The sequence below is a fragment of the Indicator indicator genome, chromosome 35 (genome assembly GCF_027791375.1).
Source record: "Indicator indicator isolate 239-I01 chromosome 35, UM_Iind_1.1, whole genome shotgun sequence".
In the NCBI taxonomy this organism is placed as follows: Eukaryota; Metazoa; Chordata; class Aves; order Piciformes; family Indicatoridae; genus Indicator; species Indicator indicator.
In genome coordinates this window covers 5,168,730-5,196,566 of record NC_072044.1, presented here as the reverse complement: position 1 = coordinate 5,196,566, position 27,837 = coordinate 5,168,730, and the positions used below count along the sequence as shown (strand labels likewise).

At 55.5% G+C, this 27,837-nt stretch overlaps 1 protein-coding gene across 4 annotated transcripts in view; it reads left to right on the top strand.

The window, feature by feature from the left end:
• Positions 1-27,837, top strand: part of PPP1R12B (protein phosphatase 1 regulatory subunit 12B) — a 166,040-nt gene that overhangs the window by 100,435 nt on the left and 37,768 nt on the right. For all 4 annotated transcript variants that reach the window (XM_054395993.1, XM_054395991.1, XM_054395992.1 and 1 more), the window contains 5 exons: positions 580-670; positions 1,462-1,632; positions 2,877-3,060; positions 3,763-3,875; positions 5,888-5,932. In XM_054395993.1, the coding sequence (XP_054251968.1) occupies positions 580-670; positions 1,462-1,632; positions 2,877-3,060; positions 3,763-3,875; positions 5,888-5,932 (604 nt within the window). The remainder of the gene's footprint in view (positions 1-579; positions 671-1,461; positions 1,633-2,876; positions 3,061-3,762; positions 3,876-5,887; positions 5,933-27,837) is intronic.

Genomic DNA, 27,837 nt, shown 5'->3' with positions numbered 1-27,837 from the left:
CTGGCAGTGCGCAGGGGCTGGGGCTGCTCTGCTGCATGAAGGTTGTCCCTTTGATTTCGTTGCTCTCTCAGAGGTGTTCTGTCTTTGCAAGATGCCTGCAGTTCAGCTGGATTCGTGTGTGATGGGTTTCATATTGATGAAGGCAGCAGATTGCAGGAATATGAGCCTGAATATAATGAGAGGAGGGAGGGTCTGCAGAGTGTGCAGTGCAGGGTTTCAGCTCCCAACATCTTTAGCTGAGCAAGAGCTGGTTTGGTGGTGGTGGTTTTTTTCTTGTTTTCTGATGTGGAGTGGGGCAAATAATGCACTGAATAGTTCACCTTTTTGAACAGAACATTTCCAGCACTAAAGAGTTCATTTAGAGATGTGGGGAGGGCATAACTTGAGCATTTATTTGTGTGTGCTGTGCTCCTGGGGAGGTTGTCCCAAAGCTGAAGTCCACAGCAGCCTTGGTAGATGGAGCTGAGATGTTTTTTGCCCATGTGAAAGGGAATATCTCAGCTGTGGAGCTTGCAGAGGCAGCAGGGCAGAGAATCTGTTTGTATTTTAACCTCTTCTGCCCCTTTGGTTTTGTTTCAGGTCATACCTGACTCCGGTGCGGGATGAGGAGGCAGAGTCCCTGCGGAAGGCTCGGTCCAGGCAGGCTCGGCAGACACGCAGGTCCACGCAGGTAAGGAGTGGAAACCCTCACCTGGTGGGGAGGGTGAGGAGGGACGGTGGGCAGAGGGGCAGGATTTGATTTTCTTCTCAGAATCACAAAAAACATCTGGTTGGAAGAGGCCTCCAAGCCCAACCCTTGACCCAGCACTGCAGGGTCAGCACCAAACCATGGTCCTAAGCACCAGGTCCATGCTGCTTGAACACCCCCAGGGATGGTGACTGCAGCACTGCCCTGGGCAGCCTCTTCAATGTCTGAGAACCTTCCAGTGCAGAAGTAGTTCCTAGTATCCAGCCTGAGCCTCCCCCATTGCAGCTTGGAAACATTTCCTTTGGTCCTGTTGCTTGACACCAAGGAGAAAAGGCTGTCCCCTCCTTGCTCCAAAATCCCTTCAGGGAGCTACAGAGAGCTCCTCTCACAGCCTCCTCTTCTCTTCCATTATCACACAGCATGAGAGGCTTCTCTACCCTCAGACTGTGGTGGAGAGGTTCAGGTCAAAAGTGCTGCAAATGATTGCTTCAAAATGCTCCTCCAAGCATGCAGGAGGTGGATTTCCAGGCCCTCATTTTTGCAGTGTCCCTGCCCTTTTGTTTGCAGCTTGGCCAGGTCTGTTTGGGCTGCTTTGGGTTGCTGCTTGTGGCAGCACACCCAGAAACACCTTCAAGGCAACCGAATGCTTTCCTTTCCCTCAGCAGAGAGGTGGAGCATTGGCCTGGCTGGGTACAACCCTGACTTCAGCCTCGTCTGGAAGACTCCAGATCTGATTTCACAAACGTCAAGCTTCTCCCTTTTGCCTCTCCCAGGGTGTGACACTGACAGACCTCCAGGAGGCAGAGCGAACCTTCAGCCGGTCGCGGGCGGAGCGCCAGGCGCAGGAGCAGCCCAGCGAGAAGGGAGAGAGCACAGAGCCCGCCCCGGACGGCGGCGACAGGCAGGAGGGTCGGGCACGCTGGAGCAGGAACACCGATGAGGAGGTGATCCTCCTGGCCTCCCCTGGCCTCCGTTCTCCTGCTTTCAGAGCTGGTGAAGCCCCTGAGGGGCTGTCTGGGGCTGTTGGGAGGGACAGGCTTGCTGGAAGCAGGAATGCTGAGGAGCTGTGCCTCACCTCGGGGGGCTGCACAAGGGATGGGACATGTCCATGGTGGAGCCCAGCTGGGCTCTGCTCTCTGATGGGAATGTCACAGCTCTGCCTCTTGCCAGAGAATCAACCTGTGTGATCACAGGGAGTGGGATGAGAAGGCTAATGGTGGAAGTGTGGCCTAGATCTGCCCTCGCTGTGCAGTCTGGACTTGAGGCTTCCTGTTCCCATCTTTCCAGAGATGTTCTCTGTGTGATGGAAAGCCAGAGGGACCAGTTCAGCCCTGCCATCATGTCTGCATTTATACTCTCAACCATTCATTTCTATTGTCTTAGGATCATGGAATATGGGTTGGGTTGGAAGAGATTTAAAGTTCATCCAGTTTCAACCCCCTGCCATGGGCAGGGACACCTCCCACCAGCCCAGCTTGCTCAGGGCCTCATCCAGCCTGGCCTTGAACACCTCCAGGGAGGGAACATCCACAGCCTCCCTGGGCAACCTGTGCCAGTCTTTCCCCACCCTCACTCTCAACAATTTCTTCCTCATCTCCAGTTTCAGTCTTCCCTGTTCCAGTTCCAAGCCATTGTCCCTCGTCCTGTTGGTTATTAGATCAGTTATTAGATAACTCATCTGTGCTGCTGCAGGGACAATGAGCTTGATCCCAGACCTCCCAGTGATGGGACACTGCTCTCACTTTGTAGCTCTACAATGCTTTTAACTTTCACCTTCATCTGATGGAATGATCTGGCAGGTGGAGGTGATCACTTCCAGCAGCAGTGGAGAAAATTTTACCCCAAAATAGATTACTTAGATCCCTGAAAGCCCAGAGCTGCTTGTTCCTCTTCATTCTGTGGCTTCAGTGGCTTCAAAGCAGAGCAGAGCAGATTTAGATTGGGTGTTAGGAACAAGTTCTGCACCAGGAGAGTGGTGAAACACTGCAGCAGGTTGCCCAGGGAGGTGTTTGGGACCTGGAGATATTCCGGGTGAGGCTGGACAGGGCTCTGGGCAACTTGATCTAGTGGAGGATGTCCCTGCTGAGTGCAGAGGGGGTTGGACTGGATGACATGTGGGGGTCCCTTCCAAGCCAGAGCATTCTGTGATCCCTTCTGCTGACTTTGTGTGGTGGTTCTTTGTTGCCAGAACATCTACCGGCGGCTGAGGTGCCCGGCCCAGGCAGACAAACCAACCACACCTGTGTCCCCCTCCACCTCAGCACCTCTCCTCTACACAAGCTCCTACCTGACTCGAACAAATAAGTACCTAGGTCTTGACTCTGTGAACCCAGCAGACTTCAGAGGTACAGCCACAGAGATGGAGAAGAATGGTATGTACCAAGGGGGGGTGAGGAACTGGCACAGCCCAGGGCTTGAGTTTAGGACTCTGCAGACAGCGAGAGAGCAAAACTATGCTTATAGGATCCTAGAGTCCAAGATTCAATCCTATTAAATTAAATTCCAGATGCAGTAAGAAGTTTGCTTGTTCCCCTGAGGGGAGCAGGGTGGGGAGCCAGCACCTCACAAACCAATGGTATTTGTTTCAATGGAAATCCCAGTGCAGGGTGCAGCCTCTCACTCGTAACAGAGAGGGATGAAAGGATTTTCTCCCTTGGGATAAGTAAAATCCATGGAGCCTTTAAATCTTAGGGTTGGGAGGAGAGATTCCCCTAGTACAGTTTGTGCCAGAACAGGATTAGGTTGGGATGATTTGGGATTGCTGGCAACTGGAGTAACCTCCCTGGGCTCTGCTGAGAGGAGAGATTCCCCTGGTACAGTTTGCCCTCAGAATAAGATTAGGTTGGGATGATTTGGGATTGCTGTCAACTGGAGTAACCTCCCTGGGCTCTGCTGAAGGCAGGAGTGTGAGTAACCAGACACAGCAGGGCGCTGGGACTCCTTTTCATCAGGTTTAGTAACTCCTCTGTACTACAACACAAGCCAAGATCAGCTTGGGAGGAAGCCCAGACTACCTTAGGAAAAGCAGAGATGTGAATCCCTGAAAGCACAGCAGCCTTTCTTTGCTTGGCCAGAGTGTGAAGATCAGGACTCTGAGGACAGGTCCCTGAGCAAACAGTCGATCCGGGAGCGGCGGCGGCCCAAGGAGAGGCGAAGAGGCACTGGCATCATCTTCTCCACAAAGGATGTGAGTTGGAGTTCCTTGGGAAAGAGAAACTCATTCTGTGATAGTCAGGGTGAATTTCCTCTCAATTCCAGGCTTCAGATTCCTCCTAATCACAGAATGGGTTGGGTTGGAAGGGACCTCAAAGCTCATCCAGCTCCAACCCCCTGCCATGGGCAGGGACACCTCACACCAGCCCAGCTTGCTCAAGGCCTCATCCAGCCTGGCCTTGAACACCTCCAGGGAGGGGACAGCCACAGCCTCCCTGGGCAACCTGTGCCAGTCTCTCCCCACCCTCACTCTCAACAATTTCTTCCTCATCTCCAGTCTCAGTCTGCCCTCCTCAAGCTTCAGTCCATTCCCTCTCATCCTCTCACTACCAATCCCTTCCTGGCTTCCTTGTAGGTCCCCTTTAGATACTGGATCCCTCCCTCAGTTTTCCTCCACTTAAGGTTTGGGGCAACTCTGAGAGTGTCTGAGACAGACCAAAGAGGGAAGTCTTCATCCAGACTTGCTTTTTATTAGATTTTTTCCCAAGTCAGTTGATTGCCCATTAGCCCTTCCCTCTCTGGCTCTGGCTCAGGCTGGCACTTCCAAAGGAATCCCATCCCTGTCTGGCCCCTGCAGACCCCAGCAGCAGGCTCCAGGAAGCCTGCTCCTGAGCCATAAATCAGCATGACCCTGGCAGGGAATCTTGTGAAAGGCCCACATGGGAGAAGAGGTTTCAAGTCTCATTTCTTTGGAAGGAGGAGGTCATGCACTACTGGAAGCATTTTCAGTTTCCTCTGAGCCCAACTCTGGCTGCACGTTAGGCTCCCTAAAAGAGAGACATTGAGGAATAAACCCTGTGCCTGGCTCTCCAGGGGGGACACACAGAAGAGCTGCCTGTGTTGAGGTCCTTTCCCTTAGTCCTGCTTTGTAAAGGGTTTCTTCAGCCTGAAAGGAGGAAATCCAACCCTCCAGACCTTGGCTAGAGACTGGGGTAGGAAAACAGCTCCCCTGGTTCAGGAGAGGAGGAACATTGTGAGATCAGGGCTCAGAAGCCTGCAGCAGCTCAAGTCCAGCTGTGGACACAGAGCCTTCCTCGTGCACCTCAGGGCAGAGGCTTCCTGCACCATGAACAAAAGCCCAGGGGTGTCCCTGTGCCCACAGGAGATGTGTTGATTGTTTGGAGTGACAGAGAAGTTGTTCCTGCTGGAAACCTCAGGGTGCTTATGGAAAGACTTGATGCCAGCACCCCCTTTGATCAGTTTCAAGTATTCTTATGGGTTTTTTTTACTTGCAAGGGACAGAAATGCTCCTGAGGAGCATTCCCACTGCAGTGACCATCTCAATAGAGTCATTTTGTCTCCAGTACCAAGATCTAAATGACCATTAGGTTACCCAACCTGATCTGATAGGCAACCTAAGCATCCAGACAGGCAGAGTGTTCTTGGCTTTACCATCAAACCATGAGCACTGCAGTAATTACAAATGCAGTAAGCCCTGGAGCTGCTTGCCCAGAGAGGCTGTGGAGTCTCCTTCTCTGAAGAGATTTCAAACCCAGCTGGACATTGTGATCCTGAGCAAGATGAACCTTCCAGTACCTGAAGAAAGCCAGGAAGGGACATTTGACAAGATCTTGGAGTGCCAGGACAAGGGACAGGGGCTCTGAGCTAGGAGAGGGGAGATGGAGACTGGAGAGGAGGAAGAAATTGTTGAGAGTGAGGGTGGGGAGAGACTGGCACAGGTTGCCCAGGGAGGCTGTGGCTGTTCCCTCCCTGGAGGTGTTCAAGGCCAGGCTGGATGAGGCCTTGAGCAGCCTGGGCTGGTGGGAGGTGGAGGGGCTTGGAGCTGGATGATCTGTCAGGTCCCTTCCCACCCAACCCATTCTATTTGTGAACCTGCTGGGGGGTCCCTGCTATAGCCAGGGAGCTGGGCTGGATGATCTCCAGAGGTCTCTTCCAACCCCCACCTTGCTGGGATTCTGGGGTTGTTTTTCTGCCATAAAAGCTGCCTGTGAAGCTGCCTGATGAGGTTGTTTGCTTTTCATCTAGGATGAAGATGAAGTGGATGGGAATGAGGAGGTGAAGGAGGCTCGGGTGAGTGCAAACATCTGGGACTTGGTGGTGTCTCCCTCGCTGGAGGGCTGGTGGCAAGAGGACTTCCATGGTTTTTGTCCTGTTTGTGCAAGAGCTTTGAGCTCTGTCTGGGAGCTGAGCACAAGCTGGGAGGTCATTGTGAGCAGCTGATTACTTGCTGGTTGTTGGTTGATTGGTTTTATTGTGACCTGACCTCAGAGGAAGGGCTTGGAGGAAGCTCTTCAGTGATACCTAAGGAGTGGGTGAGGAAAGCTTGCACCCAGATGGCTAGAAATGATTGGCAATTTATTTATTGAATACATGGTAGTGCAGATCAGTTTGCTCACAGAATGGTTCTTAAGGCAGGCAGTGAGTGAGAGAGGGAAGTGAAAAGGGAAGAGTGAGGTAGGGTCAGAGCAGGAAGTGTCACCACACCGAGCTCCAGTGGCACCCTGTGGCCTCAAAGTCTTCTTGGTGGTGGCTGCACCCCAGCAGTGGTGGTGCTGCCTCTTGTTCCTGAATTCCTCTCCATTCCCTGCCCAGGGATGCTTGGCAGAGGTGTTCCCAAAGCTCATGGGATGGTGCAGGCACATTGGCACCCAGCTGAGCTGGGCTGTCCTGGGGCCACCTGGCCATGGCATGGTGGTGGCACAGAGTGGTGAGCACCCCCAGGGCTCCAGGTGGCTGCTGCTGCACCTCTGTGTGTGCAGGCTCAGGTGGGAAGCAAGGGCCTTGAGTTGGCACAGGTGAGGTGCAGGCACCCAAGCAGGACCTGAACTGTTCCAGGAGCAGCCTGTCATGGGTGCCTGGGGGCAGAGACAGGGAGCAAGCATCTGTGTGACACAAACTTCAGAGGCATGGAGTGGGTTGGGTTGGAAGGGACCCCAAAGATCATCCAACTCCAGCCCCCTGCCATGGGCAGGGACACCTCCCACCAACCCAGCTTGCTCAAGGCCTCATCCAGCCTGGCCTTGGACACCTCCAGGCAGGGGACATTTACAGCCTCCCTGGGCAACCTGTGCCAGTCTCTCCCCACCCTCACTCTGAACAATTTCTTCCAGTCTCACTCTCCCCTCTCCCAGCTCAAAGCCATTGTCCCTCATCCTGGCACTCCCTGCCCTTGTCCAAAGTCCCTCCCCAGCTTCCTCACAGGCCCCTTTCAGGTACTGGAAACACAGAACAGTTTGTTTGGAACAAAATTCCGTGGCAACACAGCTTCCACAGGTGTCTTGTCTGAAGGATGAAGAACATCTTCTGGGTGGCCTGGGTTCAGGAGCTGGCTCTGGGTGAGCTGCATGAGCAACTCTCAAACCTGGAGGGACTGCAGCAGGAGCAGGGCAAGTGCCCAGCAGAGCTGGCAGAGCTGGGCTGGCACAGAGCTGGGCTGCCAGGAGTCCCCAGGAGGGCACCTGGCCTTGTGTCTCAGAGGCACCCTGACACTGCTCTTTTGGACACTGCTTTGGACTTGTGAAATCTCTACTCTGGGCTCCTCCTGGGTTTGTTTTCTTGCAGGAAGCTGTCTTGGCAGGCAGCACATCAGAGATTGTTCATTCCCTTCTTCATGCCAGAGTCTTGATGCCCTTTGAGGCCCTTCCTTTCCTTTCAGAATAATTATTGAGTTCCTCCAAATTGCCTTGGTGTCTTTTGGGTCTGCCTGTCTTTGTCTGAAACACAACTGAGCCCCTGACAACGTGGCTCTGACTATGTTCAACCTGAAAGCATTTCCAAGCTCTTAGTGTGATGGGCAAGAGCTGGGGAAGGCAGCAGGCATGAGGTGGCAGTGGGGCAGGTGCTGGTGTGGTGGTTTGCCAGCAAACGTTGGCAAAAAGGTGGTAGCCTTGCCCCATGCTGTGCAGCTCTGGAGCCCCCAGCACAGGAAGGACATAGAACTGTTGGAGAGGGTCCAGAGGAGGCCACCAAGATGATCAGAGGCTGGAGAACCTCCCCTGTGGGGACAGGCTGGGAGAGTTGGGGCTGTTCAGCCTGGAGAAGAGAAGGCTCCAGGGAGACCTCAGAGCAGCCTTGCCAGGACCTGAAGGGCTCCAGGAGAGCTGGGGAGGGACTTTGGACAAGGGCTGGGAGTGCCAGGATGAGGGACAATGGCTTTGAGCTGGGAGAGGGGAGAGTGAGAGTGGAGAGGAAGAAGAAATTGTTGAGAGTGAGGATGGGGAGAGACTGGCACAGGTTGCCCAGGGAGGCTGTGGATGTCCCCTGCCTGGAGGTGTTCCAGGCCAGGCTGGATGAGGCCCTGAGCAAGCTGGGCTGGTGGGAGGTGTCCCTGCCTATGGCAAGGGGTTGGAGCTGGATGATCTTGAAGGTTCCTCCCAACCCAAAGCATTCTGTGATTCTGTGTCTTCAACAGAGTGGTTGAAGCATCATCTGATGGAAATCAGCTGGTGCTGGGTTGAAAATTCTCAGTGACACTCTTCAAAAGTCTTTTCTGTGTTATTTTTGTAATACTCAGTCAAAATGAGCAAAGTTGTGGAGAAGCCTGTGGGGTCCAGAGCCTCAGGTGGTGCTGAGGTGACTCTTGGTGTGTGCACCTCTCAGTGCCAGCCTTTGCTGTCCCCTTGCTCTCTGGAGCATCAACCATGGATTATTGCTTCCCATGGAAGCTCCTCTGCTCTTCCCACAGGAGCTGCTGCTTGGAGCAGCACTCAGCATCCTGAAATCCTCCACCTCACCCTGCAGGAAGGATTCAGGCATTGATTGTGCTTAAGCTGCTCTGCCATTTCTGCTGTCTCACTGCCAGCCTGCAGGGAGGCTGTTTGGTAATATGCTCAAAGTAACCCTCAGAAGAGGGACACCTTGTTTCCAGCAGCTTGTTTGGGACTTGCTGGGAAGGTTTTGTTCTTCTGGGAAGTTGTCCCAGCTTAGCTAATTTGAGACAAAGCTTATCTGAGGCTGCAGCTTTGGAGGCTTCCTACAAGTCTGAAGTCCTAAAGTGCTGCAGCTCCTGTGAGCACAGTCCCCTGCTACAGGGATGAACTCCACCTCCTGAGGACCCCCCACCTGTTCCTGGCCACAAGCTCAGGGTTTCCCAGTCTCTTACAATCCATGGTGCTGGTTTTCCCCACATTAATTACCAGGAAGCTCTTGTCTTATGCCTCCCAGGGTTTTCTTGGGGTTCCCTTGGCCCCTTTGGCCATGAGCTTTGTGGCCACAGTTCTCTGTTTCTTTACCCCACACAGGTCAGACCCTGCTCTGGACTCTGCTGGTGCCTTTCCCATTCTCCCACTCCTCTTGTTCTTACCCAGGTTCCACTTCATTTCCTTTGGCACATGCCTCCAGCATGGTGTTGCTTTGCCATGGGATCAGGGTTGCAGGTGGCACTAAGCTGGGTGGCATCTGTTGATCTGCTGGAGGGCAGGAGGCTCTGGCCAGGCTGGATCCATGGGCAGGGGTCAGCTGTATGAAGTTCCACAAAGCCAAGGGCTGGGTGCTGCTCCTGGGTCACAGCCACCCCATCGAGGCTCCAGGCTTGGGGCAGAGGGGCTGGAAACTGCCTGGTGGGAGAGGACCTGGGGGTGCTGGGAGTGCAGTTGGAGATGAGCCAGGGGTGGCCAGGTGGGCAAGAAGGGCACCAGCAGCCTGGCCTGGACCAGCAATGGTGTGATAGGAGCAGGGCAGGGATTGTCCTGTGCTGGGCACTGGGGAGGCTGCACCTTGAGTCCTGGGGTCAGCTCTGGGCTTGTCACTGCCAGAAGGACACTGAGGAGGTGGAGCAGGTCCAGAGAAGGGCAACAAAGCTGGGGAAGGGTCTGGAGAGCAGGGCTGGGAAGGAGCAGCTGAGGGACCTTGGGTCTGTTTAGTGTGGAGGAGGCTGAGGCCTCATTGCTCTCCACAGCTCCCTGAAGAGGTTGGAGCCAGGACAGGTTGATCTCCCCTCCCAAGGAGCAAGTGATAGGATGAGAAGAAATGGACTCAGATTGCCCCAGGGGAGGTTTAAGTTGGACATTAGAAGAAACTTCTTCACTGAAATGTTCTCCAAGTTCATCCAGTCCAACACCAACCCAACCCCACCATGGCCACCAAACCATGGCCCCAAGTGCCATGGCCACACCTTGCTTGGACACCTCCAGCCATGGGGACTCCTCCACCTCCCTGGGCAGCCTCTTCCAATCCCTGAACACTCCTCCAGCAAAGAAATTTTTCCTCCTCTTCCAACCTAACCCTCCCCTGGCACAATTTCAGGCCAGTTCCTCTCCTTCTATCCCCTGAGACTGGGGATCAGAGCTCCAGCCTCCTCTCAGGGAGCTGTAGAGAGCCATGAGGTCTCCCTCAGCCTCCTCTTCTTCAGTCTGAACACCCCCAGCTCCCTCAGCTGCCCCTCCCCAGCCCTGTTCTCCAGACCCTTCCCCAGCTTTGTTGCCTTTCTCTGGACCTTCTCCAGCCCTCAATGTCCTTCTTGCAGTGAGGGACCCAGAACTGGACCCAGCAGCTGCCCTGGGTCCCGCTGTGTCCTTGCCCTGCAGCCCCATGGAGGGAAGCAGAGTGCTGTGCTGGGCACTGGTGCTGTGGGCAGAGGCTCTGAGCTGTCTTTTTAAGCTAAGCAAGGCTCTGAGTCCTCCAGTTTGTGGACTCAGATTGCCTAATATGGTCAGGTATGTCCCATGGGCTCTGCTGCTCTGCAGGGCAGAGCTGCACTGCTGGAAGGGTCCAGAGCAGGTGAGGTTGTTGCTGAGAAAGTCAGAGCTGTCCATCTGGGGACCACTGTGTGGTCCTGCTCCTCCCACATCCTGCTCCGAGCCCAGGGGCTCTTTGGGGCACTGAGGGCACAGGTGGCTGTCCCTGCTTCTCCCTGGCTCCTAGCAGGGCCACAGGGAGCTGTGGGGAGGAACCAGCTGGGCCATGGCCAAGGCAAGGCCAACGGTGCCAGGAGTCACTGCATGGCCAGCCTTAAATCAGAGAGGGTCTGATGGGCTGTGAGGGCAGGCTGGGGGGCACCAGCTCTGGGCAGGATGAGGGATACCAGCTGTGGGCAGGCTGAGGGGCACCAGCTGTGGGCAGGCTGGGGGGCACCAGCTCAGGGCAGGCTGAGAGGCACCAGCTGTGGGCAGGATGAAGGGTACCAGCTGTGGGCAGGCTGAGGGGCACCAGCTGTGGGCAGGCTGAAGGGTACCAGCTGTGGGCAGGCTGAGGGGCACCAGCTGTGGGCAGGATGAAGGGTACCAGCTGTGGGCAGGCTGAAGGGTACCAGCTGTGGGCAGGCTGAGGGGCACCAGCTGTGGGCAAGCTGAGGGGCACCAGCTGTGGGCAGGATGAAGAGTACCAGCTGTGGGCAGGCTGAGGGGCACCAGCTCAGGGCAGGATGAAGGGCACCAGCTGTGGGCAGGCTGAGGGGCACCAGCTGTGGGCAAGCTGAGGGGCACCAGCTGTGGGCAGGCTGAGGGGCACCAGCTGTGGGGAGGATGAGAGGCACCAGCTGTGGGCAGGCTGAGAGGCACCAGCTGTGGGCAGGCTGAGGGGCACCAGCTGTGGGCAAGCTGAGGGGCACCAGCTGTGGGGAGGATGAGAGGCACCAGCTGTGGGCAGGCTGAGGGGCACCAGCTGTGGGGAGGATGAGAGGCACCAGCTGTGGGCAGGCTGAGGGGCACCAGCTGTGGGCAGGCTGAGAGGCACCAGCTCAGGGCAGGCTGAGGGGCACCAGCTGTGGGCAGGCTGAGGGGCACCAGCTGTGGGCAGGCTGAGAGGCACCAGCTGTGGGCAGGCTGAGGGGCACCACCTCTGGGCAGACTGAGGGGCACCAGCTGTGGGCAGGCATTGAGGAGTGAGCTCTGCTCAGGCTGTGCTCAGGCTGCTGATCAACACAAAGCCTTGCTGGGCTGTGTGCAGCATGAGGAGGGGAGCTCCTCAGTGGCTGTGCAGTTAGCCAGAGACAGTGGAGCTAAAGCAGCAGAAGTTTGCTTTGAATATGGTGAGGAGCAGCTCTGCTGTGCTTCCAGTGTCCTGGGGTCTCTGGGAGGTGGGGAGAGTCAGACAGAGTCACAGAATGGGCTTAGGGGTTAGAATGGACCCCCAAAGATCATCCAGTCCAGCCCTCCTGCCAGAGCAGAGCACCCAGGGCAGGTCGCACAGGAGCACAGCCAGAGAGATCTGGAAAGTCTCTGGAGACTCCACAGCCCCTCTGGGCAGCCTGCTCCAGTGCTCTGCCACCCTCACAGTGCAGAAGTTCCTCCTCATGTTTAGATGGAACTTCTGTGTTCAAGCTGATGCCCATTACCTCCTGTCCTGTCAGTGGGGACCACTGAGAAGAATCTGGCCCCAGCCCCCTGACACCCACCCCTTAGATATTTGTAAGCATTGATCAGATCCCATTCAGCCTCCTCTTCTCCACACTGAAGAGGTCCTTACAGAAATTTGAGTTCATCCTCAGTTATTTCTACCCAAAGTGCTCAGGTCTGCACAGATGCTTTGCCTCAGGAGCTCTCCAGCCTCAGAGGCTCCCCCTTGGTGCTTTGCAAAGGGCATCAGCCTTGGGGGCTGCTCTCCCTGCTGGTGCAGCACTTCAGCCACCAGCCTGGCTGCTGGGCTCCTGTTTACAGCTCAGGGCAAACTTCCTCTCTGTGCCCAGAGCTGAGCACTGAGAGCCTGCCACAGGTTGCAGGGCACAGCTGTGTGCTGGGAGGTGGAGCTGAAGCAGTGTCACAGAGTCCTAGAATGGCTCAGGTTGGAAGGGACCTTAGACATCATCTATCCAACCCCCTGCCATGGGCAGGGACACCTCCCACCAGCCCAGCTTGCTCAGGGCCTCATCCAGCCTGGCCTTGAACACCTCCAGGGAGGGGACAGCCACAGCCTCCCTGGGCAACCTGTGCCAGAGTCTCACCACCCTCACACTGAAGAACTTCTTCCTGAGCTCCAGTCTGACCCTGCTCTGCCTCAGCTCCAAACCATTCCCCCTTGTCCTGTCTCCAGACACCCTCAGCAAAAGTCTCTCTGCAGCCTTCCTGCAGGATCCCTTCAGGTCCTGGCAGGCAGCTCTGAGGTCCCCCCAGAGCCTTCTCCTCTCCAGGCTGCACACCCCCAGCTCCCTCAGCCTGGCCTCACAGCAGAGCTGCTCCAGCCCTTGGAGCATCTTTGTGCCCTCCTCTGGCCTCACTCCACAGCTCTGTGTCCTTCTCCTCCTGGGGACATCAGAGCTGGAGGCAGGATTGGAGGTGAGGTCTGGGCAGAGCAGAGCCAAGGGGCAGAATCCCCTCTGCTGCCCTGCTGCCCACACTCCCCTGGCTGCAGCCCAGCACACAGCTGCCTTTGGGCTGCATGAGGGCACTGCTGGCTCCTGGGGAGCTGCTCATGCTGGAGATGGATCCCAGTAACACAAAACCAGCTCAGATCTGATCTGCCAGTCCCAGGAAGATGAAGCAAACCAGCAAGTCCTCCAGGAATGATGTAGAAGGTCACAGACTCATTGCTATTTAAGGGAACTTTCTGCTGTAACTTCTTGCTCAGTAAATGGCTGCTGGAGGCCCTGCACAGCCCCTGGTGCCTGATCCTTCACAGTTGTCAGCAGGTCATTGCTCCTGGAGCAATGGAGCTGAGCTTGGCAGTGCCTCAGATACCCAGCAGATACCTTGGCTTCCCCTGGCATTGCTGGGAAGCCTCTGCAGTCACTTAAATTATCCTGTGTCACCCTGGGCTCCTCTCCCTTAGCCTACGTGGCAGCCAGCTCACTGCTGGCCCAGGATCCTTTTGTTTTCTTCCCAGAAGGAAGCAGGAGCAGTGTGGTGGGGATAGGGTGGTAGCAGAGACAGGACTGGGGTCACACTTGGTGTGGTGCTAGTCCAGACCTGCTGACCTGTGTGCTGGCAGCCCAGAGCCAGCTGAGTGCTGAGCTGCATCCAGAGCAGGGAGAGAGCAGCACAGGGAGGGGATTCTGCCCTCTGCTCTGCTCTGCTCACACCCCACCTGCAGCACTGCCTCCAGCTCTGGGGCCCCCAGCACAGGAAGGACCTGGAGCTGCTGGAGAGGGTCCAGAGAAGGTCACAGAGATCATCAGAGGCTGGAGAACCTCCCCTGTGGGGACAGGCTGGGAGAGTTGGGGCTGTTCAGCCTGGAGAAGAGAAGGCTCCAGGGAGACCTCAGAGCAGCCTTGCAGTACCTGAAGGGGCTCCAGGAGAGCTGGGGAGGGACTTTGGCCAAGGGCTGGGAGTGCCAGGATGAGGACAATGGCTTTGAGCTGGGAGAGGGGAGAGTGAGAGTGGAGAGGAGGAAGAAATTGTTGAGAGTGAGGGTGGGGAGAGACTGGAACAAGTTGCCCAGGGAGGCTGTGGATGTCCCCTCCCTGGAGGTGTTCAAGGCCAGGCTGGATGAGGCCTTGAGCAAGCTGTGCTGGTGGGAGGTGTCCCTGCCCTTGGAGTTGACATTGAATGATCTTGAAGGACCTTTCCAAACCTTTCTGTGACTCTATGAAGTTGTTCCCTGGACCTTACCCCAAAACATTCACCCAACTCTTGCTTTATGTCTCATTGTGTTCTTCATTTTTCACTTTTCAAAGGCCAGCAGCATCTGTTTAGGCTCATCCATAGAGTCCTGGAATTCCAGGCTGGGAAGGACCTCAAGGATCATCTGGTCCAGCTTTTCTTGGCAAAGCCTGGTCTAGACCAGCTGGCCCAGCCCCTGTCCAGCCAAATCTTTAGTGTGTCACTGCTGGGGACTCCACCACTTCCCTGGGGAGATCATTCCAGTGGCAAATTGTCCTTGTTGGGATAAATTTTCCTCTTGTGTCCAACAGGAATGTCCCTAGCAGTAACCTGTCCCCATCATCCCTCATCTTCTCCATGGGACTCCTAAAAAAGGAGTCTCCAGCTCCTCTGTAGCCACCCTTTAGATACTGGAACCTGGTGAGAAGGTTTCCCTGAGTCATCTTCTCTCCAGGCTGGGCAAACACTTTTCTCTTAGCCTTTCCTCCTCTGGCAGCTTCCCAGTCCTTGGATCATCTTTGTGGCCCTTCTCTGGACCCCCTCCAGCCAGCCCACATCTTTTCTGTACAGTTTGGTCAGACTGAAGGCAGTATTCCAGGTATGGCCTGAGCAGAGTGGGCTGAGGACTCTGTCTCTGCTGGTGGTGCCCCTCCTGTCGGTGCTGGTTTGAGGCTGTCAGATTCCCTCTCCTCATGGCATGCTCACAGCATGAGGAGAATTCTCATGGGAAAGGAGAATTCTCTCCAGCTGCCTAAGTCCTCACAGCAGGTCCAGTGCCCTTCTGGGAGCTGTGATTGTCCTGGTGGTTGTCACTGCAGGGAGGGAGCCTCTCCTGATGTGCTTGAAGTCATCCTTCAGAACATCTGATCTGCTGCTCTGGAATCCCTGCATGCAGCACTTGGTGTCTGGGCAGCCCTTGGTGGCCCTGTCCTGTTGACAGAGCTGTCTGCTGACTTGTGCACAGGCAACAGGAGATGGCCTTGGCTGGAAGGGCTCTGCTGGGAGGCCAGGCTGAGAGAGTTGGGCTTGGTCAGCCTGGAGAAGAGAAGGCTCCAGGGAGACCTTCTGGTGGCCTGAAAGCAAGCTGGGGACAGATTTTGAGCAGGGTCTGTTGTGACAGGACAAGGGAGGATGGTTTGAACTCAAAGAGGCAGATTGAGAGTGGAGAGAAGGGAGAAATGTTTGCCCCTGAGGCTGGGGAGAGCCTGTGCCAGGCTGCCCAGAGAGCTGGGAGCTGCCCCATGCCTGGCACCATTGCAGGTCAGGTTGTTTGGGGCTGTGAGCAACCTGCTCTGGTTGGGGCTGTCCCTGGGGACTGCAGGGGGCTTGGACTGAGCTTTAAAGGTCCTTCTAACCAAACCATTCCATGACTCCATGACTGTTTCTGCTGGGGACTTGCTGCTGGCCCTTCTCCCCCATCTGCTGGTGAGTGCTGCTTCATGGCACAGCCCCAGGTGAGCTGATGGTCCCTGGTGCCTGGGCAGCCCCTGCAGAGTGCTGCAGCCCCATGCTCAGGTAGGAAATGGTTTATCTCCCAGATAGGTCCAGAAGGAGCAAAAAAAAAAAAAAAGCAGAAGCTGATTTGCCAGATGGCCAAGGAGGAACTAAAGAGTGATCTAAATTTATTTGGAAAACTGAACTCAGATTCCCTGGCAGTAAAATAGCCTCTGGAAAATAACCCTGCAGGCAAACTCATGTGCTGCAGTGATTCAAGTGTGGTGATGCTGCTTGTCCCCCCTTGTCTTTAAAAGGTCACTTTTTATCCTGGGTTTGTATCCACCCACATACTTCTCTTCAGAAAAAGCCTCATATAAGGCAACTGACTGCTAGGTTTTTGCTCTTGGACATGGAGTTTCCCTACTAGAAATAACATCACTTGGCAGAAGCTGCCTCATTATTTGGGAGGTCAAGATGGAGAAACCTTAAGCTGCAAAAGTCCTTCCTGGGAGGAGTTTCCCAGCAGCTTTGGTTTCACTGAATGGTGAGGCTTGGAAGGGACCTCTGGAGATCATCCAGTCCATCACCTAGAAAAGGTGACACAGGAACACATCCAGGTGGGTCTGGAATGATTCCAGAGATGGAGACTCCACTACCTCTGGGTAGCCTGCTCCAGGGCTCCAGCACCCTTCAATTACAGACATTCCTCCCCATGTTCAGATGGAACTTGTGATGTTCCAGTTTGTGCCCTGTACCTCCTGTCCTGTCCCTGGGCACCCTGGTCCCATCCTCCTGACACCCACCCTTGGAATATTGATCAGCACTGATCAGATCCCCCTCAGGCTGCTCCTCTCCAGACTAAACAGCCCCAACCCTCAGCCTCTCCTCCTCCCAGAGCTGTTGCAGTCCCTCAGCAGCTTTGTAGCCCCTTGCTCAGTATCACCTCAGCACATACTCAGACTCATTACTCACTGTGGTAGGTGCTTGGCATGCAGATCATGCTGGGCACTGCTCTGCCTTGGCTCTGTCTGTATTTATGTATTTACAGATCTGTGCCTGTTTCATTGCTCCTGGATTTCATTCCTAGCAGTGAGCATAACCTCTGCAGTTGAAGGAAGGCCAGGAGCAGGCTTGGGGCACAGCTGGACAGCAATGTGTTGAAGGTCCTCACCTGTGTGACCAGCAGCACTGCAGCATGGCTTTGTGTCAGCTGGGGGCTTCCAAGGAGGAGCTCACTGGAAGGTTTTATCCTGGTGGAGTGGCTGGGACTAGGGCAAGGGAGCAAAGCAGATCATGGCCCTGCTGAGTGCCCCAAGATTTCTATTTCTGTGTGTCATGGGACATGGAACTGCTGGAGGGGGGCCAGAAGAGGCCATGAAGATGATCAGAGGCTGCAGAACCTCCCCTGTGGGGACAGGCTGGGAGAGTTGGGGCTGTTGAGTCTGGAAAACAGAAGGCTCCAGGGAGACCTCAGAGCAGCCTTGCAGGACCTGAAGGGGCTCCAGGAGAGCTGGGGAGGGACTCTGGACAAGGGCTGGGAGTGCCAGGGTGAGGGACAATGGCTTTGAGCTGGGAGAGGGGAGATTGAGACTGGAGATGAGGAAGAAATTGTTGAGAGTGAGGGTGGGGAGAGACTGGCACAGGTTGCCCAGGGAGGATGTGGCTGTCCCCTGCCTGGAGGTGTTCCAGGCCAGGCTGGATGAGGCCTTGAGCATCCTGGGCTGGTGGGAGGTGTCCCTGCCCATGGTAGGGGGTTGGAACTGGATGATCTTAAAGGTCCTTTCCAGCCCAACCCATTCTGTGACTCTGAATCTTTTGGCACGTCCCTTGGCCTGCACTCACCCTGTTCCCATCTGGCCCTTGTGCAGAGTTTGCTTTCTCAGGTTCCCTGCCATGGTCTGTTAATACCTTTGCAAATTCCACCCCATCCCCACTTTAACTCAGTGTGTTTGGGCTGCTCCAGCCTCTGCAAACAGCTGGGTGGGGAGGAGGGAACCTGGCAGTGGACACTGGCTGAGTGCAACTGCTGGAAAAGGTCTTTGTGCTTAATGGTAGGGACTGGATGAAGCCACTTGGTCTGAGGTGGGGCTGATGTTCTGAGCAGCCAGAGGGTAGCTTCTCTCTCTGCATTTTATCCTGCTGCAACCAAAATGGCTCTGTGATTCTGTGGTCTTGAGCTGGGGACAGAAACCTGGCTGTGAGCAGAGCCAGGTGTGGGTGGAGTGTCCTTTGGTGGCTGAGGGTCATGGCTGAGCAGCAGAGCAGCCATGTAGACAATGACTGCATTCAGTGATCTTAAAGGTCTACTCCTACCAAAGCAGCTCTGTGATTCTGTAAGATGGAATGGTAGAGGTTGGAAGGGACCTCTGGAGATCATCCAGTCCACCCCCCCTGCCAGAGCAGGGTTACCCAGGGCAGGGCACACAGAACACATCCAGGTGGGTCTTTAGTGTCTCCAGAGATGGAGACTCCACCACCTCTCTGGGCAGCCTGCTCCAGGGCTCCCTCACCCTTCAATTACAGAAGTTCCTCCCCAGGTTCAGTTGGAACTTCTGGTGTTCAAGTTTCTGCCCCTAAGCCTTGTCCTGTCCCTGGGCACCACTGAACAAAGCCTGGCCCCATCCTCCTGACACCCATCCTGGAGCTGTTGATCAGCATTGATCAGATCCTCCCTCATGCTGCTCTTCTGCAGGCTGAGAAGCCTCCACTCCCTCAGCCTTTCTTCATGAGAGAGCTCTTCCAGTCCCCTGATCATGTTCACAACCCTTTGCTGTGCCCTCTCCAGCAGTTCCCTGCCCTTCTGGAACTGGGGAGCCCAGAACTGGACCCAGTACCCCAGCTGTGGTCTCACCAAGGCAGAGTAGAGGGGGAGGAGAACCTCCCTTGACCTGCTGGCCACACTCCTCTTGAAGCACCCCAGAAGACTGTTGGCCTTCTTGGCCAGCAGGGCACATTGCTGTCCCATGGAGTCCACCAGGACTCCAAGGTCCTTCTCCATGAACATGAACCAAGTTCTCCTAGCCATGGGAATTGCTGCTGGGGTGGATGTTGTGAGGCTCATGGGATGGAAGTGCACAGTGCTGGGCTTGCCCCAGGGTTTGTGACCATGGTTGCATTTATAGCCCTGAATGGAATCCAGCCTGTGGTCTCAGACATTTATTTTTGGCAGAGCAGTGCCTGCCATGTCTGTGTCCTCTGCTGCAGGCCTCTTTTATTGTTCTGAGTGTTGCTGCCACCACCATCCACTGCTGCACCCTCTCTCCATCAGCCCTTCTGGAGGTGATGAACTCACAGGAAAGGAATCCCAGAGTCCCAGCATGGTGAGGGTTGGAAGGGACCCCTGGAGATCATTGAGTCCACTCCCCCCTGCTCCAGCAGGGCACCCTCAGCAGCTTGCCCAGGGGCACAATGCCCAGGGGGGGTTGGAAGTTCTTCAGAGAAGGAGACTCCACAACCTCTCTGGGCAGCCTGCTCCAGGCCTCCAGCACCCTCACAACAAAGAAGTTTCTCCTCCTGCTCAGGTGGCACCTCCTGGGTGCCAGTTTGTGCCCCTTGCCCCTTGGCCTGTCCCTGGGCACCACTGGCAAGAGTCTGCCCCCAGCCTCTTGCCCCCCACAGCTCCTTTGTCTCTTGCTGAGCATTGCTCAGCTCCCCTCTGGGGCTGCTCTTCTGCAGGCTCTCAGCCCCAGGGCTCTCAGCCTTTGCTCCTCACAGAGCTGCTCCAGGCCCCTCAGCAGCTTCCCAGCCTGCCCTGGACTCTCTCCAGCAGTTCTCCATCTCTCTACTGAATTTGGTTTCTCCCTCTTTTGCAAACTTCTCTTTAAGTCCAACCTCTGAAGTCAGGCAGCTCTCAGAGGTCTCAATCCTGCTGCCCCTCCTGCTGCAGACTCTGGATCTGAGTTTTCAAGGCACCTTCTGCTCCCTTCCAAAACCAGAATTGTGCCCCAGAGAACTGCTGGAAGACTTCTCCTGCACACATAGTTTGAGTGACTGAAAGGCTGTTCCTGTGCTCAGAATGGTGCTGCTTATTTTCTGTATTTGTGAGAAAGCAAAAAAAAAGAAAATTATTTCAAGGTTTTATGTTTAAAATGGACTGGAGGTGAGGAAGACTTTTGCCAAGGGCTGGGAGTGCCAAGATGAGGGACAATGGCTTTGAGAGTGAGGGTGGGGAGAGACTGGCACAGGTTGCCCAGGGAGGCTGTGGCTGTCCCCTCCCTGGAGGTGTTCAAGGCCAGGCTGGATGAGTCCTGGAGCAAGCTGTGCTGGTGGGAGGTGTCCCTGCCCATGGCAGGGGGTTGGCACTGGATGATCCTGAATGTCCCTTCCAGCCCAACCCATTCTGTGCCTCTCTGACTCTGTGCTGTTCTCAGCCCACACTAAAATTCTCTGCTCCTGCTGCCTCCTGCTAATCCAGGTATGGCTCAGGGGTAGCTTCCAGCCTTCTCATGACAAGTGTAGTGCTGGGGCTGAGCAGTGGCAGGGGGGGTCTGATACTGCAGGTGCAGTCAGAACCTGTCAGCTGCTGCCAGCCCTGGGGAGGAGAGAGGAGGGGAGGGAGGTGCTGTGCCCTGCAGCTCAGCAGGGCTGTGCTGGGGCTGCTCCACACACTGCAGATGGGAGCCTGCTGGCTGCCAGCCTTTGGATTCCATTTATGGCAAACTGCTGCAGTGCCTGCACTGCACCTTCCCAGGACAGGTTCTGCTGACCACTGAGTGCTCTGCTGCAGCTCCTCAGCCTGCTGCTGCCCACCTGAGCTGCTGCTGCCCACCTGAGCTGCTGCTGCCCTGTCTGTGGCAGGGAAACCCTGCAGTGCTGGTGCTGAGCCTGCTGAAGCTTCCACAGAGCTCTTGGAGTGGGGTTTGCAGAGCAGCTGTTCCACATAGGCACCCAAGGGTGGGGTTGGAAGGGACCTCTGGAGATCATCCAGTCCAACCCCCTGCAGGGAGAGCAGCAGCACAGGGAGAGGATTCTGCCCCTCTGCTCTGACCCCACCTGCAGCACTGCCTCCAGCTCTGGGGCCTCCAGCTCTGGGGCCCCCAGCACAAGAAGGACCTGGAGCTGATGGAGAGGGTCCAGAGGAAGACCATGAAGATGATCAGAGGCTGCAGAACCTCTGCTGTGGGGACAGGCTGGGAGAGTTGGGGCTGTTTAGCCTGGAGAAGAGAAGGCTCCAGGGAGACCTTACAGCAGCCTTGCAGTACCTGGAAGGGCTCCAGGAGAGCTGCGGAGGGACTTTGGACAGGGGCTGGGTATGCCAGGATGAGGGACAATGGCTTTGAGCTGAGAGAGGGGAGATAGAGACTGGAGAGGAGGAAGAAATTGTTGAGAGTGAGGGTGGGGAGAGACTGGCACAGGTTGCCCAGGGAGGCTGTGGATGTCCCCTCCCTGGAGGTGTTCAAGGCCAGGCTGGATGAGGCCTTGAGCAAGCTGTGCTGGTGGGAGGTGTCCCTGCCCATGGCAGGGGGTTGGAACTGGATGATGCCTAAGGTCCCTTCCAACCCAACCCATTCTGTGAACCTGAGGTCCAGTAACCATCTGCCTGTGGAGCCCTAACCCCTCACAGGTGCCCCTGGCTCATCAGCCCCAAGCTCAGACTGATTTGACCTTTTCCTTTGCAAACAGCACTGCTGGTGTCAGATCTGGGGGCAGTGGAACTCCAGTGCAAGGCACCTGAGAAACTGCTCCAGGGCCAAGGCAGCAGAGGCACTGTTGAGTCTGCAAGAAACCTGCCTCTTATTTGGGGCATTGAAAACCACCAGTGCAGGTCACCTGGGCTGAGGGGGGTCACAGCATTGATTAACCTTTGTTCCCAGTGTAATGTGGCTGTGAGATGGGGATGCTCTCACTGCAGGGGGGGGGCAGCTTTGTGTCTGCCAAGCCAGGAACATCAAAGCAGTAGGAAGTCTCCTCCTGACTCTGCTCTCCCTTGCCTGCATCAATACTTAATGAGTTTTTCATGGTTAAACCTAGTTCCTCCAGAGTTTTTTTACACAACTACTTCAGCCCCAGAACAATTATTTTATGGGCAGAGAGTGGCTTTGTAGCCTGCCTGTTGGAAACAGCTGCCAGGGGACTTGAGTCTGCTCCATTTCTCCAGAGAAGTGTCATGAGAATAAATGTGGCTTTAGGAGTGATTTAAGCATGGCATAAAAAAAAGAAAAATGAATCACAGATTTCAGTGTTTCCCTGGCCTGGAATATGACTCAACAGACAAACAGTGCAGTGTGCTCCTGCAGGTGGGGGAATCCAGATGGGAGAGTGGGGAACAGCCAACAGCGGGGAAGGGGCAGCAGCAGCAGCTGAGCTCAGCAGTAATCAGTGGAGGTCTCTGCTGCTCAGAGGGAGCAAAGTGGTCTCAGTCATGGGTTCAAAGGAAAACAGGCTGGGAGGGGATGAAGGGCTGGGAAGCAGCCCTGTGGAGAAGGACTTGGGGGTGCTGGGGGTGCAAAGCTGGACAGGAGCTGGCACCAAGCACTGCCAGCCCAGCCCCAGCCTGGCCTGGGCTGATCCCCAGCAGTGTGGGCAGCAGGGGCAGGGAGGGGATTCTGCCCCTCTGCTGTGCTCTGCTGAGACCTCCCCTGCAGTGCTGGGGCAGCTCTGGAGCCCTCAGCACAGCACAGACAGGGAGCTGCTGGAGCAGGGCCAGAGGAGGCCACAGCAATGCTGGCAGGGCTGGAAGGGCTCTGCTGGGAGGCCAGGCTGAGAGAGTTGGGGTTGTGCAGCCTGGAGAAGAGAAGGCTCCAGGGAGACCTCCTGGTGGCCTTGCAGTGCTTAAAGGGACCTGGGGACAGACTTTCGAGCAGGGTCTGTTGTGACAGGACAAGGGGGGATGGTTTGGAACTAAAAGAGGCAGATTGAGAGTGGAGAGAAGGGAGAGCGGTTTGACCCTGAGGGTGGGGAGAGCCTGGCCCAGGCTGCCCAGAGAGGTGAGAGCTGCCCCATGGCTGGCACCATTGCAGGTCAGGTTGTTTGGGGCTGTGAGCAACCTGCTGTGGTTGGGGATGTCCCTGCTGAGTGCAAAGGGCCTGGACTAGGTGACCTATAAAGGTCCCTTCCCACCCCAGCCACTCCAGGATTCTATGAGAACATGAAGCCTGTTGCCTGCCTCTCCCTCTTGCTGCTCATGACCCTGGGCTCCAGCTGACATCTCCTGTCCCTGCAGTACAGCTCTGTGGTTCCTGCATTGCTTGGCTCATTGCAGGCGATGATCACAGAACTCAAGGTCTGAGCTCAGCTGCCAAAGAAGGCTCATCCCTGGCACCAAACCTTCTTACCCTCCAAGTGGCTGTGGCTGTGGCCAAGGTGCATATCAGGACCATGAGCACCCCAGGTTGTGCCTGGAGCAGTGTTGGTTGGCCAAGGGCAAGGTGATGCTGGAGACCTTCCAAGAGCTGAGTGGTCTGCAGGGTGCTGTGCTGGTGCACAGGGATGGGCCCTGGCTGTGGTTAATTTCAGATGTGGCCAAGGAGACCCTGGGGTAAGGATTGTGGTGTGGAGAGCATCCTGCTGCTGTGACCCCCAGGTTCTTGGCTTCAGCTCTGCCTCTCCATCAGCTGAGGCTGGAGCAGCTGGAGGCATCAGAGTGCTTGGTGCCTGCTCAGGGGAGATAGGGAGGTTTGGCTGCCCATGAAAGGAGTCAGCTGGATGGGAGTGATGCAGAGATGTGCAGAGCCTGCTGAAGCTGCTGTGGAAGGTGACAGCCAGGACTCTGAGGACATGGTTTGAGGATAATTTATTGCAGAAATGCCAACCACTCTCCCTCAGCCTTCAAGTTTCCTGAGAGTTCTGCTCTCCCAAGAGGGTTTCTCCTTTCCTTCTCCTCTGCATTGCCTGGAGAACACTCTGTGGGCTCACATCACCCCAGAGCATCACTCTGCACCTTTAGCTCTGCTTTGTTTCCAGGTTGTCTCTGCTGCAGGTTGGGAAGTTCCAGGGCTGCTCACAATTCTTTTGCCAGTGTCCCATTCTGTAGGGGAAGATTTCCAACGCAGTTCAAAGGGGTGGTGGTGGTTTTACCTTTGAGGTTTTAACCTCTTCCTGGGTCCTTCTCTAACTCATTAACAAAACTGGGTCCAGACACAAGTGCCAGTGCCAAAGGAAGGGAGAAGACAGAACATCTGAGTGGAGGAGGAAAAGTGTCTGCAGGGAGAGATCAGGGTCCAGCTACAGTACAGGAAATTGCAGTTTTCACATAAATGCAGAATCCCAGACTGGTTTGGGTGGGAAGGGACCTTAAAAGCAAATTCAGCCCAACCCCCTGCAGTCCCCAGGGACATCCCCAACCAGAGCAGGATGCTCACAGCCCCAAACAACCTGACCTGCAATGGTGCCAGCCATGGGGCAGCTCTCACCTCTCTGGGCAGCCTGGGCCAGGCTCTCCCCACCCTCAGTGTCAAACATTTCTCTCTCCACTCTGAATCTGCCTCTTTGAGTTTCAATCCACCCCCCCTTGTCCTGTCACAACAGGCCCTGCTCAAATGTCTGTTTTCATCTTGGAAGGGACCCAAGATGATCAGTCAGGTCCCTTCCAGTTCAAGCCATTCTATGATTCTATGATTTATCTTCTTGCTCCCTTGAAGCACAGAAATGCTACTGAAAGTCTCCCTGGAGCCTTCTCCTCTCCAGGCTGCACAACCCCAACTCTCTCAGCCTGGCCTTCCAGCAGAGCCCTTCCAGCCCTGCCAGCATTGCTGTGGCCTCCTCTGGCCCTGCTCCACCAGGTTCCTGTCAGTGCTGAGGACTCCAGAGCTGCCCCAGCACTGCAGGGGGGTCTGAGCAGAGCAGAACAGAGCAGCAGGAAGTGTATCTGAACTGTCTCTATGCACTGTGCTGTAACACAGTTGTGTTGTGCTGCTGTACTCGAGGATGATCCTGGCCTGGAGCAGCAATGGTGTGGGCAGCAGGAGCAGGGCAGTGATGGTGGACACTGGGGAGGCCACACCTTGAATGGGTTCAGTTCTGGGTCCCTCACTCCCAGAAGGACATTGAGAGGCTGGAGCGGGTCCAGAAAAGGGCAACAAAGCTGGGGAGGGGCAGCTGAGGGAGCTGGGGGTGTTCAGACTGGAGAAGAGGAGGCTGAGGGAGACCTCATTGCTCTCTACAGCTCCCTGAGAGGAGGCTGGAGCCAGGTGGGGGTTGGGCTCTGCTCCCCAGTCTCAGGTGATAGAAGGAGATGAAATGTCCTGAAATTGTTCCAGGGGAGGGTTAGGTTGGAGAGGAGGAAAATTTTGTTTGCTGGAGGAGTGTTCAGGAATTGGGAGAGGCTGCCCAGGGAGGTGGTGGAGTCCCCATGGCTGGAGGTGTTCCAGCAAGGTGTGGCCATGGCACTTGGGGCCATGGTTTGGTGGCCATGGTGGGGTTGGGTTGGTGCTGGACTGGATGAGCTCAGAGGGCTTTGCCAACCCAAACTGTTCTGTGATTCTATGAGAAGAAACCTTAAGGCGATTTTGCCCACAAGTGCACTGCAGCATGAAGTCCACATCTGGGCAGTGCCAGGGGTTTGTGTCTGGTGGCTGTGGGGATGCTCACAGGAGATGAGTTTTGTGCTCCTGTGGCTGTACAAACATTCCTGCACGAAGGACCATCCCTCACAGACAGAAACAGTCAGATCTAAACCCTGACCTTGAGAATTAGCAAACATCAGGATGTGAGGAGCCAAGCACGAGTCAGGTTTCATTCTCACACAGGGGAAAGCTTGAAAGCAATCCCTGCCAAAAGGCAGGAAGCAGCCCAGCACCAAGGCAGCTCTGTGGAGCTGCTGCTGAACCATTTGGCCACATCACATCTCCTGCTGCTGCCTCTTCCTCCTGCCAAAGAAAGATACAAATCCTCATGGCTCCCCTTCTCTTTAGGATGAGTTATTGCCCACCACCACCATGCCTTTTGTCAATCTGTGAGGCATCTGCACCGGGTGACTAATTAGCTTTTAATTAGCAGGGAAGAGAAGGTTGAGGTTGTGTTTTGGTTTGATGCTCTGGCTGCCAGTTCTGCCCTGAACTGTTGCTGCTGGAGCTTTCCCACTCCCTCCTCAGCAAGCAAGGTGACTGTGGAGGGATGTGGCAATGGTTTCATTTGGGACTGGCTGAGAGGAGAAGCAAAGCCCTGCAATTTAGAGCTGTTAAACTCCACCTTGGTGACTAAGCTGAGCTCTGTCAGCTCCCCTCCAGCCTGCTGCTGGCCACACGGGTTTGCCTGGTTTCACTCAAGTGTTTTGAAACCCCAGAAACTGAGAGGAGTGAAAGGATCCCTCCTGTGTGCAAGGGCTGTAAATGAGCCTCTGAAGTGTCTGAAATTACCTTCTGGTCACAGAGCTGGGCTGCAGGCTGGGAGAGGTGGAGGGTGGGGTGCTGATGAGTGCAACAGATGGAGGCTGGAAAGATCAAGGTCCTGCCACGGTCTCCTTGAGCAGCAGGGTGCCTGTCACTGCCTTCTTGTGTGTCTGGACTTCATTTCCTCACCTTTAAAAGGGAATGCAGAAATATCACCAGGCAGATTTAGACCTCTCCAAACCTTCCCCCCTCCACCTCCTGCAGTCAGTGAGTGATGGAACTCCTCCCTCGGGGTGAGCTCTCCAGCAGGACCTGAACTCCAAGTGACTTTTGGAGAAGGACAATTTCTCAGCCCCATTTCCCTCTCCATGGCTGCACAGTGGTGCTGCATTGGCCCTGGACAGTGAAGAGCATAGAATCATGGAATCAGAGAATCATGGAATCATACAATCATAGAATTATGGAATCATAGAATCATGGAATCAGAGAATCATGGAATCATACAATCAGAGAATCATGGAATCGGAGAATCATGGAATCACAGAACTGTTGAGGTTGGAAGAGACCTTTGAGGTCATCAAGTCCAATTGTTACGATGCTGGATGGCAGGAGAAATCCCTGTGGCTGCTCTTCCCAGCAGCCTCCCCCAGCTCTGTGCCAGGGAAGCTGCAGAGCTGCCAAGCAGGGTGCAATAAAAGGGCAATGTTTTCAGGCCAGCAGAGATGCACAAGTGTGGTGATTGATGCTCTACAAATGGTGGTGTGGAGACTCTCTTATGCACGTGCTAGGGAGTGTGTGGTGCTGACCAGCCTGGAGCTGGAGCAGGTCCAGTGGCCTGCAGGCACCCAGTGACCATCAGTAGCTGCTTTGGGTGGCTGTGGATGAGTCCAGATGAGGACACATCCCTCACACTGGTGCTGGTTCATTGCTGTGGCCTTACTGGAACTGGCCCAGTGCAGATAGCTGGGCTGATGCCTTTGCAGCAAAGAAAACCATGGATTTGCAACCTGACTGCTGCAGGGCTGCATTCAGTGTAGCTGTGAAAGCTCCCACTGAGGGTCTGAGCTGTGTATGTCAAGTGACTGTCATGGAATCACAGGATGGGTTGGATTGGAAGGGACCTTAAAGCTCATCAGTTCCAACCCCCTGCCATGGGCAGGGACACCTCCCACCAGCTCAGGCTGCTCAAGGCCTTACCCAATCTGGACATCCACAGCCTCCCTGGGCAACCTGTGCCAGTCTCTCCCCACCCTCACTCTCAACAATTTCTTTCTCCTCTCCACTCTCACTCTCCCCTCTCCCAGCTCAAAGCCATTGTCCCTCATCCTGGCACTCCCAGCCCTTGGGAACAGTCCCTCCCCAGCTCTCCTGGAGCCCCTTCAGGAACTGGAAGGCTTCTCTAAGGTCTCTCTGGAACCTTCTCTTCTCCAGGCTGCTCATTTGACAGGACGTTAGGGACATGCACAGCCCCTGGGACACTGCAGAGATGTTCTCCAGTGAGCCAACCTGAGCAGCAGCAGCAGCAGCACAGTTCCAGCTGACTGGGACTGTGTGGAGAGATGCAGGCTCTGCTAACACTTCTCCATCCCTCCCAGCTCCTCTCCACTCCTCCATCCCAAAGGCTCCTTTCAGGGAGGGTGCATTGCACAAGCTCCACTCCTCACAGCACCAACGCTGATGTGCTGCAGGAGTGTGTGCTCCCTTCAGTGGCACCAACTGCTCCGTGGCCTTTCAATCCTCTGCCTTTGTCACGGCCACCGAACGCCTGCAGGACTTGGAGCTGAGCCAAGCGCCCTCT